The following is a 20,294-nucleotide window of genomic DNA, read 5'->3' on the forward strand; positions in this document are numbered from 1 at the left end:
CACGTCACACGAGCGAACATGACTTTCACGTGCAGTTTTAAGACCCTGGGGCAGGAAAGGGTTGCCACTGGCTAATTTGCACCCGCAAAGTTTCAGCACTTTTTACACTTTAAGAGACAATAATGCCTCAAGGGCAGTAGCTTCAAAATAAGTCTGTCTGGCAAGTTAGGTTACATCTGCACCATACATTAAAAAAAATCCCTCTTATTCTACTTTAAGAGTCATAGCTTCTCCCAGAGAATCCTGGGGAAGGTGGTTTGCTAAGGGTGCTGGGAATTGTACCTATACTTTTAACAAACTACAGTTCCCAGGATTCTTTGGGAGAAGCTATGACTGTTAAAGTGGCACAGGAGTGCTTTAAATGTATGGTGTGGGTGTCAGCTTAGAGGAAGAGAGATCACAGAGCCAGGGTCATCTTAAGCATATCCGGCGCCGTGGTGCAAAGATCCCTCCGGCACCCCACCCCTTCCCAGAGTTGCCTGCACCGAGTGAGCGAGGGCGTGTGCACCACTCCTGCGGAGTGTCGGCTCGGTTTTTTTTCCTTTTAGCTTTCTGGCACCCTGCAGAATTCGGCGCCTGCAGGCTAAAAGGGAAAACACCGAGCCGACGCTCGGCGAGAGCAGCACACGCACCCTCGCTCACTCAGCGCGCTTGTTCGGTGTTCCCCAGACTCTTGCCTAGCACCCTCCAGAATTTGGTGCCCTGGCGCCCTGCGCTACTAGCCTCTATAGGTAAGATGGGCCTGTACAGAGTGCTTGCTTTCTATCATGGAAAAATATCCTCCCATAACAGGGTTTTCAAACTCTCTTCTGGGAAATCCTGGAACTCCTCAATGGAAAAAAAATAAATCAGTAGTAGCAGACCAGCTTCCCCCAAAGCCAGCTTGCCAGTCACTTCTTGTCTTCCCCAGCAGTGGGGAATGCACAAATGAATGCACAAGACTGTTTTAGGACACATTCTAAGGTATGTTTTCAACCCACATGGGACAATGGTGATGCTCCTTAGAGAGCCCTAGGACATGCCCCAGAATCCTTTGCAACACAGAAGGGGCTCCATTATAAACATATAATGGAGTTTATAACTCCACTATAAACATTTCTTAAAGTTATATACTGCCTTTCATCTGAGGATCACAAGGCAGTTTACAATACAAAAAACACAAAAATACATAAAATAGTGACAAAGAAAGACAATACCCCCACATACACGCAGTTTAAAAGGCTATAAATATTTTTATTTAAACATCCTCAGTGGGCAAAGCAATATAGGAAGGGTTCCTTGATGTCAGAAAGCCTTAAAATCAGAATCTTAGGTTGTTTGTAGTTTATAGTGCCCACTGTGGAAGTAGGAGAGAAAAGAGAGAAGCAACACAGAACTAGATGGGTAAAATACTACTACTTTATTTGTCATAATTCAAATTAATTTGGCCTAAAAAGGAAGGGCCTTGGCCTTCATCTGCCCAGTTGCTGAGAGGTGGCTTCTGCACCAGCCTAGCTTGGCTGCTAGGTAAACTTTGAAAGAACAGTAGCAGACAGACGTCCAACTCAGGTGAGTCTCTATGCCCTTAGCCATTCTTCTGGGGTTTGGTTAAGCCTTCTTTCAGATGCTAGATTGGTCCGGTGTACCCAAAGCTCCCAGGACCTCTTAGTTAGCCCTCCTTTATTGCATACTGTCCAAAGTTGCTCCACCCTAAGGCCCTAGTCCCCTTCTAAAGCAGAAGTGGGACAGTGACATCCTAACATTTCCCTGAACCAACATGGGAGGAAATGATTGTCTTGATAAAGACAAATAGTAATAATGATCCTATCCTGGACATGGACAGGACACTTGCGGTACTGAGGCTAACGACATGTCCTATTGATCCCCATCCATTATGATTGATGAAATCAAGTAGGAGGGGATTGACTAGGAGTGGTAAATGCCACACCACTTGAGGGAGTTATGTCCACCACCTTGAAAGAGGTGGTAGTACAACCCCTCCTGAAGAGGACCAAGAGGTTTTAGGAAACATTCACCCAGTTTCTAGTATTCCCTTCATGGGCAAGATGATGGAGAGGGTGGTGGCCAGCCAGTGGCAGGTGTGTCTGGAGGAAGCAAATTATCCAGACCTTTGGTTTTAGATCTAGTTTTAGCACCAAGACAGTCTCTGTCACCTTGACCAAGCTATGCGAGAGGAACAGAGTGTGATCCTGTTGTTTCTCCTTAACCTCTTTAATCTCTCAGTGGTTTTTGACACCGTTGATCAAGGTTTCTGGAACAACACAGTGGGGGGAGTCGGAGCCATTGTATTACAATGGTTCTGTTCTTGCCTGCAGGGCATTTAGGCCATGGGGTCTCCCAGGGGTCTATTCTGTCTCTCATGCTTTTCAACATCTATATGAAACCATTGGGAGTTGTCATCCAGGGATTTGGAGCATGGTGTCTTCGGCATGCTGATAATATGCAGCCGTATCTCACCGTTCCGTTTATACCAGGAAGAGGCTGTGAAAAATTTGGATCAGTGCCTAGAAGCAGTGATGGGCTGGATGGCGGCCAGTAATCTGAAGCTGAATCCTGATAAATCCAAGTGCTGTGGGTGGGTGGTTCTCAAGTCCTGGAATTAGGTGAGTGATCTGCAGGGTGAGTTGCACTCCCCGTCAACACACACTCATGGTCTGGGAGTGCACCTTGATTCAGATCTGTCACCGGAATTCCAAGTGGCCTCGGTAGCTAGAGTTGATTTGTTTTTCGTTTGACAGCCATAGCTGTTTCTGAGCCAGAATAGCCTGACTACAGTAGGCCATGTTCTACTGACCTTGCATTTGGGCTCCACACATATGCTCTATGTGGGGCTGCGCTCAAAGACAGCCTGGAAGCTGCAGCTGGTGTGGCAGACCAATTGGACCATGGGTCACTGGTCCTGAAAAAAACTATACTGGCTGCCAGTGAACTACCAGGCCCAGTTCCAAGTACAAGGCCCTAAACAGTGTGGGAGCGAAAACATCACCTCCTGCAATATCAACCACCAAAGGCCATATAAACAGCAGGGGTGGCCCCAGCAGGCTGCCTAACTGGTGCTGACTTTCCAGCAGTGGTTCATCTCCACCCCTGTTCCTGCCTTTTAGTGACATTTTAGGGTCACTTCCAGATTCTGTGCCATGCGTTCTCATTTGGATGTGCATAAATCGGTTGTTGCCTGTATTTAGGCAGAATTTTAAAGCAGGCCTGCTTACCCAGATATCTGAAGTCTCTTGCATCCTTGAAATTAATTAGCTGGGAAGATATTTGAAGGTTTTGCTTTGTAAAAATCTTTGTATTCTTTTTACTCTTTGCGTTGTTGTTTGGGAGGAAGGCTGGGTAAAAGTATGATCAAAGCAAGATATTGATCAACTGCAAAAGATTCTGGAACGTGTAGTAAGCTTGTGTCTTTTTACTATTGAAAATGCATATTTGTCACTGAATGTTGCATCAGCTGTTCATTTGCCTGATCTGTGTATCTCTTAGCTCTGCGGTGCATAGTGGAAAAGCAAGTGTTGGTTACCAGTGTCTACATAACCATCTTTATTAATGTGTTAGTAACCGGCACTCCATGACGCCTGCACTGATTTGCTGAGATATTAGTTTGCATCCAAAATTATTGTCTGCCGCTTGCCTGTTTACATGGCAAATAGGCCCGGCCCCTTCTGCTCTGTCAGATTGTTAATGATATTCTGCACTCTGTCGGCACAGCTATTAAGAGATGCTGCAGGGACAACTGTGGAGAGAGATAACCTTTGGATAATTGGCATGTTGTGCTGTTGCATGGTGCTAGCTACAAAGGCTTTGTTTGTTTGTTTGTTTGTTTGTTTGTTTGTTTGTTTGTTTAGAGCCTCTCTGAAATCGTACAACAGACAGGCTGGGAAAGTACTTCTATTGTCCAATGCAGGAAACATGTAAAAACATGATAGTTCTTTTTAAAAGCAAGCCAACTATGTCTTAAGACATGAATGACATATAGCATTTTCCGTCTTTCTTATTCTGTGAAAGAGAAAACAAAATGATAAATTATGAGCATCAGATTTGCTTGGCATGCAAACCCCAGATCTTGACAATAAGTATTTATCCTTCCTTCCCCCCCAAAAAAGTGTTCTTTCAACATTTTGCAAAATTGCAGCCTTATACAACTGAACTTCTTCAGTTTGAACTGAGTTTGGTGTTCATACTGACGGGGGTCATTTCCTTCTTTTGCTGAGGCCTGGGGTGTTTGGCTGCTTACAGTGTTATTCCCTTAAGACAGGAAGTTTCCCATTCTTTCTGTTTGGCACCTAACTTAGGTGACTCATTAGCATTTATCTCAAGGGGATTTACAAACAGCAACTTTGCAAGGTATTCTTGAACTCACTAGGAGAAACTCAGTTTGGTTCCCATTTGAAAGCAAACTTCCCTCAATCACGCATTACTAACTAACTGGGATGGTGTTTTCCTTTGATATAATTCCTCTGTATAATTCCACAGCCCTTATCATTTCTGTAGGCTTAGCAGGCACAAAATCCCACTATGGTCCTATATACATCAAGCCTAAATTGTCAGCACACATCCGAAGTAAGTGCTACCATATATAGACCGCAAGACATGTTGTAATTCTTGTTTCCCCCTCAGTACATATCACAAATTTAGTACGCTGATCAAATCAAAACTGATAAAATCTGTTAAAACTCACTCTGAAGTCAGTTTGCAAGTGGTTTGTATTCATAGGGCTCTAAGCAGTTATCAAATGATTGGCACTGACAGCCAGCCTTCAAAGGGGTTCAGTGGAGCCCCTTCTGAGTTGTCAAATGACATCAGATGATTGACAGGTGGCTAGCCCCATCCATCTGACAAATTTGGCCTGCAGGAGAAGGGGAAAGGAATGATCCAGCTTATAATCATAGAATTGCAGAGTTGGAGGGGATCACAAGGCTAGTCGAATCCAACCCCCTTCAGTCTTTTGCCCAACATGGGGATTGAACCCACAGTCCTGAAATTAAAAGTCTCGTGCTCTACTGACTGAGCTATCTCTCAGGGCTTGCCTGCATTAACATCATTGCATAAAACACATGACTTTCATTTACATACTGCCATCAGTGCCGGAGGGAGAGAGCAAGATCCAGAGGGATTCCGGAAAGCGTCCCGGGACTGGGAGAGGCAGCCCATCTTCTGGGGAAGAGAATCAGCGTAGCACCAGTGGAGAAGGGGGGCAGATGGGGGAAGCGGCGAGGCGGTCCCAGGACTCCTTGCCGGGGACCAGCGGGGAGAGTAGAGCTCCTCCGCTGCCTACGCCCTCCTTGTGCAGAAGGCTTTCGCGCAGAGAAAGTAGGAGGAGACTAGGCGTCAAAGAGCTTCTTTGCTGGAAGAAGTTTCAGAAACGCCCACTGATGGATTCTGCCAGCGATTGAGACAGCCACGGGTGAGTGGCTGTCCGGACAGAAAAGGTTCACTCAGGCAATCCAGCCAGGTGTTTGCACCGGCTTACGCACAAGCAACCCCTAGAACCATTACACATACATTTCATGGTCACTGAGAAATACCTTGTGTTGTGGGGATGGAATTTCAACGTGTCATTTGCTATTGTTTGTTAAAGTGTGAAAGCAGTTCTGGGTTTCATCAGACACCTGCCTGCAAAGGACGGGTCCCCTTTTTCTTGTTAGCCATTTGTCTACTCAGAGTCGCCCTAAGCCCTAAGCCAAAGATGTGAGAGCCCGGTATCTTTTCTAGCACAGATGGGGGTGGGGAGATTTAGGGAGGACAAGTGACTGGAAAGGCAATGGTTAAACTTCCCCTTTCCCCTCTACTTCATTCAAAGTCACCTACAGCTGCCTGGCAGGATAAAAGAAAAGCCCTGAGGGAAAACACTTTGAGTTCCTCCCAAAACCAGTAAAGACTTCTTATCAACATGTAATCCCCCCCCTTAAGAGTAAGTGTAACTAAGTAAATATTAAGGTGTGTATATATTAGATAATAGAAGCAATCACAGCTTCTTTGTAAGAGGTACACTTTCTTCCTTGATGGGAAAAAGTCCAACCCCTTTTGAATGCCAGAAAGTCAAAGCCTGTCACAAATTAAGCCACAACAAAATATAACAATGGCGCAGGCACACACAAATGAATGGAAAATAAAACTCGGATACTTGTACTTCGCACTGACCTGTATCAGGTTGTTTATTGCACCATAGGAATCTGATTTTGTCTGTCACCAGGTTGACTCAAAATAAGCAAACCTTCTCCGTGTTTACCAAGAAGGTGTAACCTGCTGAGCTTCTGCACGCTCCTCTACCTGCTTGGAGGCTTAAAGGGTGCTCTACGTTGGGGTTGTTTTGTGCTTTGGTAGCAAGCTAATACTTCCTGGAGTGAGCTAACTTTTTCCATAAATGTTATATGTTTTTGCTAGGTTTTAATCTTAGATTCTCCAGCACAAATTGTACTTCTTAGTAGAATGGCAGATTCCAGCACAGTATGAGAGGCTCAGAGCTAGCTACTCCCTGTAGAAGCAAAATTATTCAGTAGACATTTTCTGGGGAAATTATTTTTTTTGCCCATGGACCCCACCCTCAGTTTGTTTAAAGGGCCACTTTATGGAGTTTCCTCCCTGCCATTTTTGTAGTAGCTGCCTTTTACACAAATACAGAGTGATCAAGGATGTGCTTGTACAGTGCAACAGTCGTGTGTGTGTGTGTGTGAGAGAGAGAGAGAGAGAGAGAGAGAGAGAGAGAGAGAGAGAGAGCGCAGTGCTTTTTTTCTTTAAAAATGTTTAGGGGTACTCTCATTTTCCTACTCATATTGAAATACTGTCCCTCAATGAGGCCAAACTTAGATTCACAAAATGTTTAGTGGTACCCCTGCATCCCCCCAGAAAAAATCACTCTGTGTGTGTGTGTGTGTGTGTGTGTGTGTGTGAGAGAGAGAGAGAGAGAGAGAGAGAGAGAGAGAGAGAGAGAGACTGTCTGTGGTACTGCCACTGCAAATTTGGAGCCGTACCCCAATAAATTTGGAGAGGTTCCCCTCCCCGTGGAGAAATTTAGTGAAATGCCTCATTCCATCAGCTTCTCTGCTGACAAATAGGGTAGAGGATTTTGAGAGGCCATCTGTGCACTGCAAAAGAAAGAAAGAAAAGAAATCATTCCTTAGCATGTTGTGCTCTGCCTTCCATCTTACCACCTTTCAATAATCTGTCCCTGGCTTTGGTGCGTTGTAGATTTCCTTGTGACTCCGCTGTTTGTTAACGATAATGGCAGTGTAATAAGCCCAAAGGGTGACTTCACTGCCTATTTCTAGTATAAAATGTCTATACATTAAAAAGAGTCGATGTATGGCAACAGGGTTCTTATTCCCCCTTCTTTTTATAAATAACGGCAGCAGGTTTAGCTGCCGATGGAACACTTCAAGCAAGGGAGAAGTTGCCTTTCTTTCTCCCCTCAGAAATGGCAGTACTCACAGGCACCTGCAGGTCTCCGCTGTCACTACGCAGCTGCATACCTGTGTGGGCGAGTTTTGTGTCGAGGTCTCGCACAGGAAAAGCAGGAGCAGGCTGGTGACGAGTCAAGCAGCTTGCCAAGGCATCCTTGTGGGTGTTTATATTGAACTGTCACAGTTTGAAGGCTTTTTATTAGATGCTATTTTGGCAACTGGTACTCAAATGAAATTAGCTCTTTCCCCCACATGTGCTTTTCAGCTCCGCTCCAACGTCACAGCCTGGTTCGGCCATTGCGTCATGTCAGGATCTATTCTAGAGGATGACAGAGGGATTTTATTTTTTTCCAGGGGCTAGAGGCCTCGTGCCTTATCTTGTGCTAGGAGAAGCTTTACTCCCAAGGTTGTAAACAACATTTTCAAGTGTCTACGTTTGACAAGAGCGAGTCCTTTGTTTCCTTGCCTAATGAATAGGTAATGAAGGAAAGACTATACATGGTACAGTGGTGCCCCGCAAGACGAATGCCTCGCAAGACGAAAAACTTGCTAGACGAAAGAGTTTTCCGTTTTTTGAGTCGTTCCGCAAGACGAATTTCCCTATGGGCTTGCTTCGCAAGACGAAACGTCTTGCGAGTTCTTGCGAGTTTGTTTCCTTTTTCTTAAAGCCGCTAAGCCGTTAATAGCCGCTAAGCCGTTAATAGCCGCTAAGCCGCAAAGCCGCTAATAGCCCTGCTTCGCAAGACGAAAAAACCGCAAGACGAAGAGACTCGCGGAACGGATTAATTTCATCTTGCAAGGCACCACTGTATAATTAGTAGTGTGTTGTTACTTTAGATTGGAGGGCATTTATGCATATGTATTGCTTTAACAGATAACAGCTACAGTATGTATATTAGCAGGCCCCAGCTTTTTGGGCTTTGCTCAGCTTTCGGAGAATGATCGCACTGAGCCATTATTGCTAGCAATAAACACCCTTTGTTTTCTCAACACCGCGTGGAGATTTCCTTCAGCCTCAAACTTTAATTTTGCTACACAGCACGGTGGTTGCCTTTATTTTTAGCCCACCTTTGATGACTCCCCGTCCTCGCAGTATTCTTAGTTCATTTACCCCAGAGTCGTCGGACATAAAAATGACATGAAGCGAGGATTGTGTAAAGCAGGGGCTTGCAGACGGATTATGCTGTTGCCTCTGGTAGCAAAGAATGGTGTAAGGTGGGAGTGGAGTGAGGTTGATCTTCCAAGCTGGACTGGGCCCAGCCAGCATGGCCATATGCAAAGGTGTGCAGGGCTCTTACACTTTTAATAGTTAATTAAAGGTGCAGAAGCCCCAGCACAGCAGCTGCCATTGGTGCCAGTTTTAGTACAAAGCCACCCCAAAGCCCGGGAAGGAGAGTAGGGTAGACCCTGGCCCATAGCTGTCAACTTTCCCCTTTTTAAAGGGAAATTCCCTTATTCCGAATAGGATTCCTCGCAAGAAAAGGGAAAAGTTGACAGCTATGCCTAGAAGCCAAAGAGCTTACTACAAGTGGCCACTGAAGCATGCTGGAAAATAGTTTCTGGTAGCATCCCTCCACACAGAAAGGAGACTTCTTATGTTCTAAATTTGCTTTCATTGCCTATGTATGTTGAGGAAATGTGGGGGGAAAGTCTTTTTTTGTGTGTGTGTGTCCATCGCTCCCCTTCCCCACTTCCGCTAACTGATCCTAACTTGGCCACGAAAAATAGAAATTAGATCTGCAATGAGAACATAGCAAATCTTCTATAAAGAAGAAACCAATATGCTATGGACACTATCTTTTGTGAGCAATTGGGAATTTGCTGGGTGATCCTTACAGAAGCATATAGAAATTCCGAGCCAATCCCTTGAATGCAAAAATGTTCCATTCTAGGTGATGGTAATTTTAAGTTTTGCACAGGTAGGAGGCAAGAAGGAGCCCTGAAACTCTGCATCCAATAAAACCCTTGCCCTCTTATACTAGGCACCTGTAGAATTATTGAAGGGAAAGTATTTGTGTAGATGGCACTGCAATGAATGGAATGGTGAATGAAGGTGAATTTGAAAGCTCCAGTTCAGGGGGAAAGCAGATGCCACCCTTCTTAATTCCTGTGCCAATCTTGGAACAGCGGCTTTATTATCGCTGTGCATTGTGAGTTTTAATTTAGAGTCTCTGGCATGTCAGGAGTCTGCCCTCACAAGTAGAGATGTTGTTTTTGGCACCAAGATTTGAAAGCTCAACGAATAGCTCTCTGCAGCTGTAATTATAATTACATAGAAACTCTCTGCTGCCTTCTGCGAAGCAGCCACCCAGAGTCTTAGAGGAATCCGGAGAACTGCTGGGCACAGGCAGGTTAAATTACAGTTATTAGGAGGAAGTTATTTCAAGATCAAAGTTGACTGTCTTCTGAGGAGCGAAGCCTCCACTTCCCTCCAAAATGCAAACCAAACAAAATGTTTGCTTATCATCCCAGACTTCCTCTTGTTTATTGCTGCTTGCTTGCAAACTCCAATGCATTGTACTATTACCCTCTTATCTGCCAAAGAAATATACTTTTATTGTGAGCCCCCCCCCAACCGCCATTTGTTTCCCATCCTATCCTGATGGCTGAAGGCAGGTAACAAGGTCAATAAGGAGTCCTGCTGGTGTGAGTTGTGGGAATGAAACTGAACCAGAGCCCAAACTCAGAATGAACCATTTATTTATTGAATATGGTGCTCAGATTCCTGGAAAACAGGAACTGTTAAATAGAGTTCAGTAAGGGCTGGTTCACACATAACCACACCATGGACCCTTCCCCTCCCCCCTTGCATTTTCTGATTTACAAATAACAATAAATCACAGTATATTGAGCTATAGTTTATTAAACCATGGTTTAGCATTATGTGTGAGCCCTGCCCAACAGCTTAAATAGGATTTATTTACTGCAAACCAACTGTGATATGAAGCCATAGTTTGTGGTTTGTTTGCTTATGAACCTTGATCTGTTTTTACTATGGCTTGGCATTCCATGTGAACATAACACCCTCCATCCATTAACCCCACCCAAGAGCTCTCCAAACTACAAAGATGTGAAGCAAGAGCAGCTAGAAAACAAACCATATTTTGGAGCAACAAATCATGATTTGTTTCATTGTCCGTGGAACAACTTGTTGATAACTCATGGTTTGTAAAACAAACCATTATATATATATATATTTAAAAATAAATTGCTTAGTATTATGTGCAAAGTGGGCCAACGAATTACTTTCTCTTCCATGCAGTCCATAGTGTGCCAACAAAACTGTGCACATACACTCCAAAACCAAGATGGCAAACCACATTGACATTGTGACTTCCTATCTTTATTTGGAGGGCAAATACAAATTGGATGATTCAGGTGTAACTGCAAACTGTGATGTGGCTGAGAAAGGAAGTAACTCAACAGTTCATGAAGGTGGGAGGAAAGAGGAAGTGCAAGGCTTGTTCACACATTGCTAAACTGTAGTGTAAACTGTACACCTGAAGTTAGGTAAAGGTAAAGGGACCCCTGACCATTAGGTCCAGTCATGGCTGACTCTGGGGTTGTGGCGCTCATCTCGCTTTATTGGCCGAGGGAGCCGGTGTACAGCTTCCAGGTCATGTGGCCAGCATGACTAAGCTGCTTCTGGCGAACCAGAGCAGCGCACGGAAACGCCGTTTACCTTCCCGCCGGAGTGGTACCTATTTATCTACTTGCACTTTGACGTGCTTTTGAACTGCTAGGTTGGCAGGAGCAGGGACCGAGCAACGGGAGCTGACCCCGTCGCAGGGATTCGAACCGCCGACCTTCTGATCGGCAAGTCCTAGGCTCTGTGGTTTAACCCACAGTGCCACCCGTGTCCCACATCTGAAGTTAGCCCAAGTTTATTGTTAACCCCAAAAGTATGCTTAGGTTTTTCACTAAGGGACTCCAAGTGTCTTTACTGTGAACAGTGAGGGTGCGGTGGGCAGTCCTGTTTTGAAGAACTTTGTTATTAAAGCTTATTTTCAATAAAATTAATAATAATATTTAGCTTCCTGAGAAGAAACACTCTCAATTAGACTTAAAGCACTAGCAGCAGGAATTTGAGACAGTCCCATTGTTCAGAATGGCAGCAACTGTAGCTCCTCTGCCCTAGCCATCCTGCCTACAAATGACTGAGCAGGATAAAATGATGATTGTACAGTGCATTTATTCCAACTGTGTGTTGCTCTCCAAGTCCAATTTATTTTTAAAATTTGGATCCTGCCCCTGCAGTGGACTGCATGTGAGCTCTGGCAAATAGCTCCAGCCCAGCCTTATCCATTGCCCCTTAATCACCCCGCTGGCAGAGGGCCTTGTCCACCTGTTGAGTCAGCTTCCCTCTGGTTCTGATTTTTATGATTGGGTAGCACCTGTAGATCTCTCAGGCATCATTTGAATTGACTCAATAGAATGTTTTCACAGATTGGCATCTGTACTGCTTACATCTTGTACCAGTGGCAGGAACACATTTATTCTGAGTCATTAAACTTCCCCAGACGCAGGAAGGAATCTCTGCCTTTAAGGGGTTGCCACCTTGGTAAAGGAAAGAGAAGTAGATTTACTGGTCTATTATGGATCTGCTAGTTTCTTGCGTAGTAAGCAGGGTGCGTGTGCAATATAATAATGTACCATTTTAGCACAATATGTTGGTGGGATATATGTGTGAGTGTTGATCTCTTGGCCATAATAAATCTGTCAGGACCCTAAACAGTCTGCCCATGAAGGAAATCCCCCCTTTTTTTGCCTATCCTCTAGCCTGATGTACCTTTTTGAAATTCACCAGCAGTATGCTCAAGATGTTGATGTGGTGAGGTTTGCACATTCAGAGACTTAGTTTCCATGGTAGCAAGCCTTATGTGCTAGGAACCGGCAAGTCAGGGGAGCAGCGAGCAGAGAGGGAGGAGAGAGCAATAGGGAAAGAAATCATTAAAGTGTGTCAATTAGTATGCAGTGCCATAGCTGTCTTTACAGCACACTCCCTCAAAAGCAGGCAGTGTTTTCTGCCCTTGCAGAAGCAGAGTGGGCATGAATGGGAAGAGAATGAGTTTTCTCGTTTAAAACTAATGGCATGCCGAGCTAAATGACAGATCACCATTATACCAGCATTAATGTGTCTTTGTAACAGGGAGTGAAGAGCTGATAAGGAACACCAGATGAGTATCTTCCAGACCAAATATCCCCTTCTTACCTTTTCTGCCCTCTCAACCAGAAAATATTGCACCGATTGGAAAAACGGTTCATCGTTTTGGAGAAAATATACCTTTCTTTTAGCCTTCGTAAACAGGGATTGCGGGGAGGGCAGAATCTGTGGTATTTGTATATTTGACAATACCACAAATTAAAAATCTCAAGACTGAAAAGATGACTATTACCCTGAAATAAGTAATATTCCTGTGCAAATAACATTGCCCAAATTGGCTTACAAGGAAGTAGTGAATGCTGGAACAGCATCAATATGAGATGCTGAATTATATCTGTCTATTTAAAGCGATAGCCAAACTGTGATCATTAAAAAGCCAATGAACTAACTCTGAAGAGAGAAGGGATGAGAACCATGAGGGTTCTTGTTTACCAATATGAATCACTGTTTAGTGTATAAAAGGCTATACAACTTATATCTTGTTTATTAGACAACAGCTGTTCATAAGCTTAGCATGAGGTATCAGAATTGTAGAGTTGGAAGGGAAGAAGAAGAAGAAGAGTTTGGATTTGATATCCCGCTTTATCACTACCCTAAGGAGTCTCAAAGTGGCTAACATTCTCCTTTCTCTTCCTCCCCCACAACAAACACTCTGGAAGACTCCACAGTTCAGAAGTTCAGTGCAACAAAACTGATTAGGATGATGCAGTAGAGGGGGCTGGGAGTTAAGTAGCTTAAGTGCCTTAATTGTGTGTGTGTGTTTATATCTGTAGTAAAGGTAAAGGGACCCCTGACCATTAGGTCCAGTCGTGGCTGACTCTGGGGTTGCGGCGCTCATTGGCCGAGGGAGCCGGCGTACAGCTTCCAGGTCATGTGGCCAGCATGACTAAGCCGCTTCTGGAGAACCAGAGCAGCGCACGGAAATGCCGTTTACCTTCCCGCCAGAGCAGTACCTATTTATCTACTTGCACTTTGAAGTACTTTCGAACTGCTAGGTTGGCAGGAGCAGGGACCAAGCAACGGGAGCTCACCCCATCACGGGGATTTGAACCACCAACCTTCTGATCAGCAAGTCCTAGGCTCTGTGGTTTAACCCACAGTGCCACCCACATCCCGTTTATATCTATAGTTATGAATAAAAACATTTCTGTTGTTACCTTGAGGCAGCCCAAGCATCTTTATGTAGCGATTGTATGTGTGTAGCTATGTCTCAAATGAGGCTCCTCCATTTAGTGTATGTTATTCTTCTGGAATATCTAACTATGGGGAAGCCACTAAGAGGAAGGGTGCCCTTCTTTTTCTAATAGGCGTTTACATTTCTTATGATAGCAAGAAGCTTAAATCAAAACAAAACCTCAATAAAAGAGCGAACCGTGTTTTACAACCAGCTTTCATTAATTTTTTAAAGACTGTCCCATAAAACCCACGTAGCCAAAGCAGTCATAGATGCCACGTGACGAACAGGCTTAAGAGCCACTTAATATTTAATGAACCAAAAGCCTCTAGCAACTAATAATGTTGTAATGGTGCTTGCCCTTTGCTCTGGTGTGTAGCCACAGATTTCGAAGGGTCTCTCTATATTTTTTCAACCTCCTAATGAATCCTCACCCACCCACTGAGGAAATGCAGCCAAGGAGAGCAGTTTGCTTTCGCAGTGCATCTTAGAGCAAGGGTCAGAAACTGAATGTTGTATTTGTGGTCTGGTGTGCATATTGGTAATGCATTAGTAACACTATACTCTCCACACAGATCTCGGCCACAGATCATATTAGTTCATTTATGGGTATTTTTACACATCCTGGTTCTGACACCTTTGATACCAATCCTTCATGTGCTCTGGAAGCCCCCAGATGTCTCAGGAACACCAGAGAGCAGTGGCCAGTCTGCTTCATTCATGTTAGAGCCCAGATGTGTCCAAGGAAAGTGTGTAGCTGGCTGTTCCTAGAGCCTAGATCAGCCTTTCTCAACCTGTGGGTCCCCAGATGTTGTTGAACTACAACTCCCATCACCCTTAGCTGGCAAGAGCTCAGGCCAGAGCTCAGGGATGATGGGAGTTGTAGTCCAACAACATCTGGGGACCCACAGGTTGAGAACAGCTGGCCTAGATGCTAATTGGACTGCTGCACCTTTTCAAGTTGCAGTGCAGAGTAATTCTGCCAGCTGTGGCTTCTGCTATGAAACATGCTGGCTTGAGAGCTAAGCCATGTGTATGTTCACTAGGGGATGCCTGGAGACCTCTAGCCAATCCTTTGCATGTAGACTTTTAGTCATTTTTGTGTTCTGGCACAACCAATCTGGAGCAAACAGCCAATGAATGAAAATTGGTGGTAAGCAATTAAGTTTTACTCAGAGTAAACCTATTGAAATTAATGGCTCTAACGCAGTCATGGCCATTCATTTCAATGGGTCTACTCTGACCACAGTTTAGTTGAATACCACCCATTGTGTGCCTATTTGTGTGTAGGATGCAAAGCTCCTTATTGGAGGTGGCGTACAACCTGGTTTAAGATGATCTTCGTTGATTGCGATGGTCAAATATTCTGTGCAGTGAAACAAAATGAGTAATCCACAAACTGTTGATACATTTTCTGTCCACCATATTTAACCAGGAAAGCATTTAAGAACAAATGTAACCGGCATATATGCCTTCATTTCAGGGAAGTCAACAATGGCTCCTTTTTGAGAAAACACTTCTGCATGTCTTTAAGTGCATACAGAGGTGCTTTCTACAAGTAAATCAGCAGCCCTGAATGCAGTTGTATGCTCCAAACATCCATATGCTACTGCTAAACTCTGGCATACAGCTGGAAGAAAATGCTCCATAAATCTTGGTCAGACTTTTGGCTCTCCTGATACTTTGCAAAAGAAGTAAAGGACTATAGTGTAAAGTCCCTGGAAGTTTCAAAGAATGTTGCCTTGGAAGTGAAGAATCCATCCATCCCTGATGAAGATTGTAGGAGATAACAAGAAGCAGAAGGATGTACTAATGAGACACAAATTCACAATAACAGGAAATAATATATTGCACTGCAAAACCTTTAAAACATGTATTGTCCCTTTCTCCATATACTTCTTCCCACAAAAACCATTTAAATTCTTTCAAACTCTTCTATCCAGGTTGGTGGACATACCATGTTACCCATTCGCTGGATGCCTCCTGAAAGCATAATGTACAGAAAATTCACCACGGAAAGTGATGTCTGGAGCCTTGGAGTCGTTCTATGGGAAATCTTTACCTACGGCAAACAGCCATGGTATCAGCTCTCAAACAATGAGGTGTGTGCTGTTGTACAAATGATATGCTTTTAAAAATGCAGTCGGGCTGTGGTGGTAAACGGTCTCAAAGGCAGTGTAATTGGCTGGATCCATTTGCCGGAAGTGGAACATTTATAGAAAGATAAGAGTGCAGAAGTGTTTGGCACATGTAAATTGGGAGGTGGGTGACTCTCTCAGGATGTGTTGACTAATTGCCCAAATCAGCAATAAAAGAAAGAATAAATTGGCTTGCTCCTTGTCCTTTCTCTTCTCTCTCTCTCTCTCTTACTCCAGGTAATTGAGTGTATTACTCAGGGCCGTGTCCTGCAGCGACCTCGCACCTGCCCAAAGGAAGTCTATGATCTGATGTTGGGATGCTGGCAGCGGGAGCCTCATATGAGGCTCAACATCAAAGAAATCCACTGCCTCCTTCAGAACTTGGCCAAGGCATCTCCAGTGTACCTGGATATTCTAGGATAGAAACTCCTGGCACTTCCTCTTACGGAATGTGTGAATGAATGTGTTCAATTGCCACTAAACTCCATTAAAATGTGTTCTCAACTCTGACAGTATTAAATACAAAGATATGGAGAAGCTTTCAAAGGGCAAGCTGTGTGCATTTCTCCCTCTGTAGACACAGTATTGACTTTGTGACATTACTGACACGTATCTCTTCTCCCCTTCGTTCTTTCTGTGTCTCTGTCCCTGCCCCTCGATTTCTATTCAATCAGGCTTCTGCATTATTATAACTCTGCATAGACAAAGGCCTTAAAAAACCTGACCTGTTATATCAACAGACACTCAGTTTTGCCCATCACAACTAACAATGCCTTGTTGTATTCATGCCTTTGACCTGGATAAAAAAAGGGAAATAATGACTAGAACTTTGTGACTTCTGCTGTATGGATATCTGGAGCTTCTATGGATTCACCTCTTCTTCACGTGCTTTGGCATCTGGGCAGAAAAACCGAAGACTGGTATTCTCTGTGGGAATCTTGTTTTAGCTGAGATCAAGCCAGAGGGAAAGAAATCAGCAGATTGTGTAATCCACTCTAAGGAGAAACTATAGGATCAGATGGCATCCGATATACCACTTTAAAACATCAATGTAATTATTTGGTGAATGGGAAGGAATTCAGTGCTTTCCCCTGGGAAATGCTTAGAGGAGTAAAGGCACATCTAAATGTGCCGCCATTTTTACACTGATAGATGCATCCATGTGGTCTGTGTAAAAGGCGTTGCCAAGACATCCCAGAATTGCATAGCAATATGCTCCAGCCTTGTTTAACCATAGGGATTTCTGATGTCTCGGAATACTAGCTGATGAGAATCGCACATGCGGAGAGTGTTGCTGTTCTTAGTTCCTGTTTGTGGGCTTCTCCAGGCATCTGGTTGGCCACTGTGAAAACAGGACACTGTACTAAGATAGGTATTGGGCCTGATTCAGATAGGCTGTTCTTTCGTTCTGTTCTGATGCCACTGGTACAATTGTTCTCCCGTGAGTCTTTGATAATGCGGGCGAGGGCTGAGGTATATTAAAGTGTAGTATAATTACCAAGGCCAATTCCTAAACTATGAATGCTTCAGTAAGACAGGAGGGAAGCTTCTCTTATATGATGCTGTTCAGACAGCGAGCCCCTGCTGTCGCCCCCCCTTCCTCTTCCCCTTCTCCCTGTGAAAATCCCAACCCAGCATGGTCCTTGTTGATTAATACCCAGCAATTTGTGCTGAAAACAGTTGCTCATCTCATTGTGCACCCAAACAGGCGTAGCAAAGTCATGACGGAAAACATATATTTAGTTGTAGGAAGGTCATTAGCTACATTCAAACATCTATACATTGTCGCAGGCGCAAGAGGCTGATACCGAAGATTATATGGCATTTGTGAGAAAACAGGTCCAAGAAGTCTCTAGAGAAACGACAGTACGGTTATTAACTTTGTGAATGATTAACATTCAGGGTTCGCACTAATGTCTGCTTGATGAAGTGGTGGTACTCCGGTCTTTTTTTATTTAAGATTGACAGGCATGGTGCGTTTACACTTTTCATCATGGCTGCTGGGCTGAAGAAGGCAAGCTCGTGACACACAAATGTGAAAGGTCTAGGATGTGCATGTCAGGTAATTTCTATTATAAACCCTTAAGATGAGATAAAATCAAAGTCAGTTCCTACCTTTGTGGAGAAAGTGCTGCAAAAAATAGGGGTTATTTTTTACTTTAAAAATGGGGTCATAAACGCACAGCTTGTCAATGTTTTATTGTCGTTTTATTTTTAAAATTAAGCACTTATTTTTCTAAGTGTTTCCATAATAGTTTAATATATGTTTTGCTTGCATTTCTTATTTATTAAGGCACTTTCTTTTTGTCCCTCAGCAGTATGGAAAGAAACTGTTCTTTTACATCTAAATTAAAATAGCAAATGTTAAATAGTGGTGAAGTTGGGCTCTCTTATGTCATTGACAAAGGTTGGTGAAGAATACATATAGCAATGTAACTCTAAGGCCATATATATATATGGCCATATACATATATATATGTTCCTAAATAAGATTTGAACAGGATTTTTTAATGACTGAGGATATTTAATATGAAATGGACTTTGAAGATTATTTTAGTGATTGCTGAGAATTTATTACATGGAAAGAAGAAATGTTGAACGCTCAGTCTTATCCATTCTTTCATCCATTCTTTTCAAGAACCACTTTTTAAAAGTGTCATTCTAGTTCATTTCCAATATGTGAAAAATAAATATTGAGATGTCAGAGATCACGAAAAGGCACACCCATCCGTGTATTGCATTCCAAAGTCATTTTTCAAAACCTTTGGTTGCTTTAGCACTGCTGAGGCATTGGTTAGTATGATTAGTTGAAAGTGGAATTAAAGGGGAGACTCCAAGCACTGTATTATAAAGGTCCTTTCCAGTGTTAATTAACAGTTTCTTGCTTCTAGGACCTGTCGGTTTTGATTCCAGTAGAGGAAACTTGGCTTTAATTATGCATTTCCTTTTATTTATTTTTCTTTTGCAGTTTAATAGTGAAATAGTGGTATTTCACTATTCAAAAAAGGAAAGAAAAAAAATTTAGAGCCTCCCTCTACCCAGCATGAATGGAACTAACACTGTGGCAATTAAAATAGGCTATTCCCGGCACAAAGAACAGGCAGTTCATCCCAAAGCATTAAACAGGCGGGTTCTACAAACAAGAAACTTTAATTAAAGGCACAGGAGCACGAAAAAGCTGCAATTCCACTCTGCCTTTCCTCACTGGACAAGCTGGTGTTGCAGTTGGGTCTTATAGGTGGGGTGGGCTGCTACAAATCAGGTCTGAGAATATGAGAGAGGAATACAGAAATTACTGCACCGCAATGACTGGAGAACGCCTGGAATTTTGATAAAGTGTGACCGATCTGTAGCTGCCATTCCTAGAGAAAAGGGACTAATACGGAAACAGACCTCATTAACAAAAGTACCCTTATTTCACCTCTCAATGCACATTTTTTAGATTCTCAGCTTGAAAAGAACCATGTATATTGTATGATTGCTGTATACCAAAACAAATGTAAAATTTGACCAGATGGTATCCTCTCCCCACCCACCCCCCCACCCCTTTCTGGAAAAGCATAAGAGAATAATTAAAAATACTGTGTTATAGTATAGTGTGCAGTAGCTTACCCATATGCCCATGTTAAAGGACCAAATGTTCTATACAGCCATTGTTCTGTGCCTAAATCTTGGCCTGTACTGCAAATGTGGACCTTAAGTGAATAAAATCTTCTGGCCTTGTAGGAAAGGTGTTAACTAACTAAACGCTAAGGCAACAGTGGCATTTATTCATTCAAGTGGATATAACCATAGGTAACTGACAGGAAAATAAGAGTAAGAAATATAATCTAAAATGGGAAAAGAAAGGTTATCATCTACTGTGTACATATCTGTCATGTTTTTCAACTTTGGCTAACTTTATACACTGAGCAAATATGACAATCAGGCTTATAAATAAAGAGGAAACCTTTCTTGACTATGCTACAATCATATAGATATAATATAAATTAGATATGTGTCTGTGACTGCATACATTGTGTATATATCCACAGTAGATACATACCTGTATATGTGTTTTATAAATATTTGATTTATACATATGCAGACATATGTGATTTTGTGTATATGTATACATTTGTGTACACTGCACATATCTTCTTACTGGTGATGTATAAAAGACAAGTTAGATCAGAAGGCTGACAAAGTATGCTAAGTAACCAAAATCCATTTATCATCCATTTTTCCTTAGGTTTTTTTTAAAAATAATAATAATAATAATATTGTATGTTTTTCCACATATTGGTGATCGGTATCTAACCTGCATGCAGTTCTGCCTAACCAGATAAATTCTAAAAAGCAGATTTACTAAATGCATAAAAATAGCCCTATTAATTCCTTTCTGACTGGTTGTAAGAGTATCCTTTGGGTCTAAGAGT

At 43.0% G+C, this 20,294-nt stretch overlaps 1 protein-coding gene across 2 annotated transcripts in view; it reads left to right on the forward strand.

Annotated features, from left to right (window-relative positions):
- The window catches only part of NTRK2 (neurotrophic receptor tyrosine kinase 2), a 174,721-nt gene extending 156,686 nt beyond the window's left edge, over positions 1–18,035 (forward strand). For both annotated transcript variants that reach the window (XM_083464832.1, XM_083464833.1), the window contains 2 exons: positions 15,682–15,840; positions 16,114–18,035. In XM_083464832.1, the coding sequence (XP_083320958.1) occupies positions 15,682–15,840; positions 16,114–16,299 (345 nt within the window). In that variant the 3' untranslated portion in view covers positions 16,300–18,035. The remainder of the gene's footprint in view (positions 1–15,681; positions 15,841–16,113) is intronic.
- Positions 18,036–20,294: the final 2,259 nt, after the last annotated feature.

Source organism: Podarcis liolepis (assembly GCF_965112155.1).
Source record: "Podarcis liolepis genome assembly, chromosome: 11".
Taxonomy (NCBI): Eukaryota; Metazoa; Chordata; class Lepidosauria; order Squamata; family Lacertidae; genus Podarcis; species Podarcis liolepis.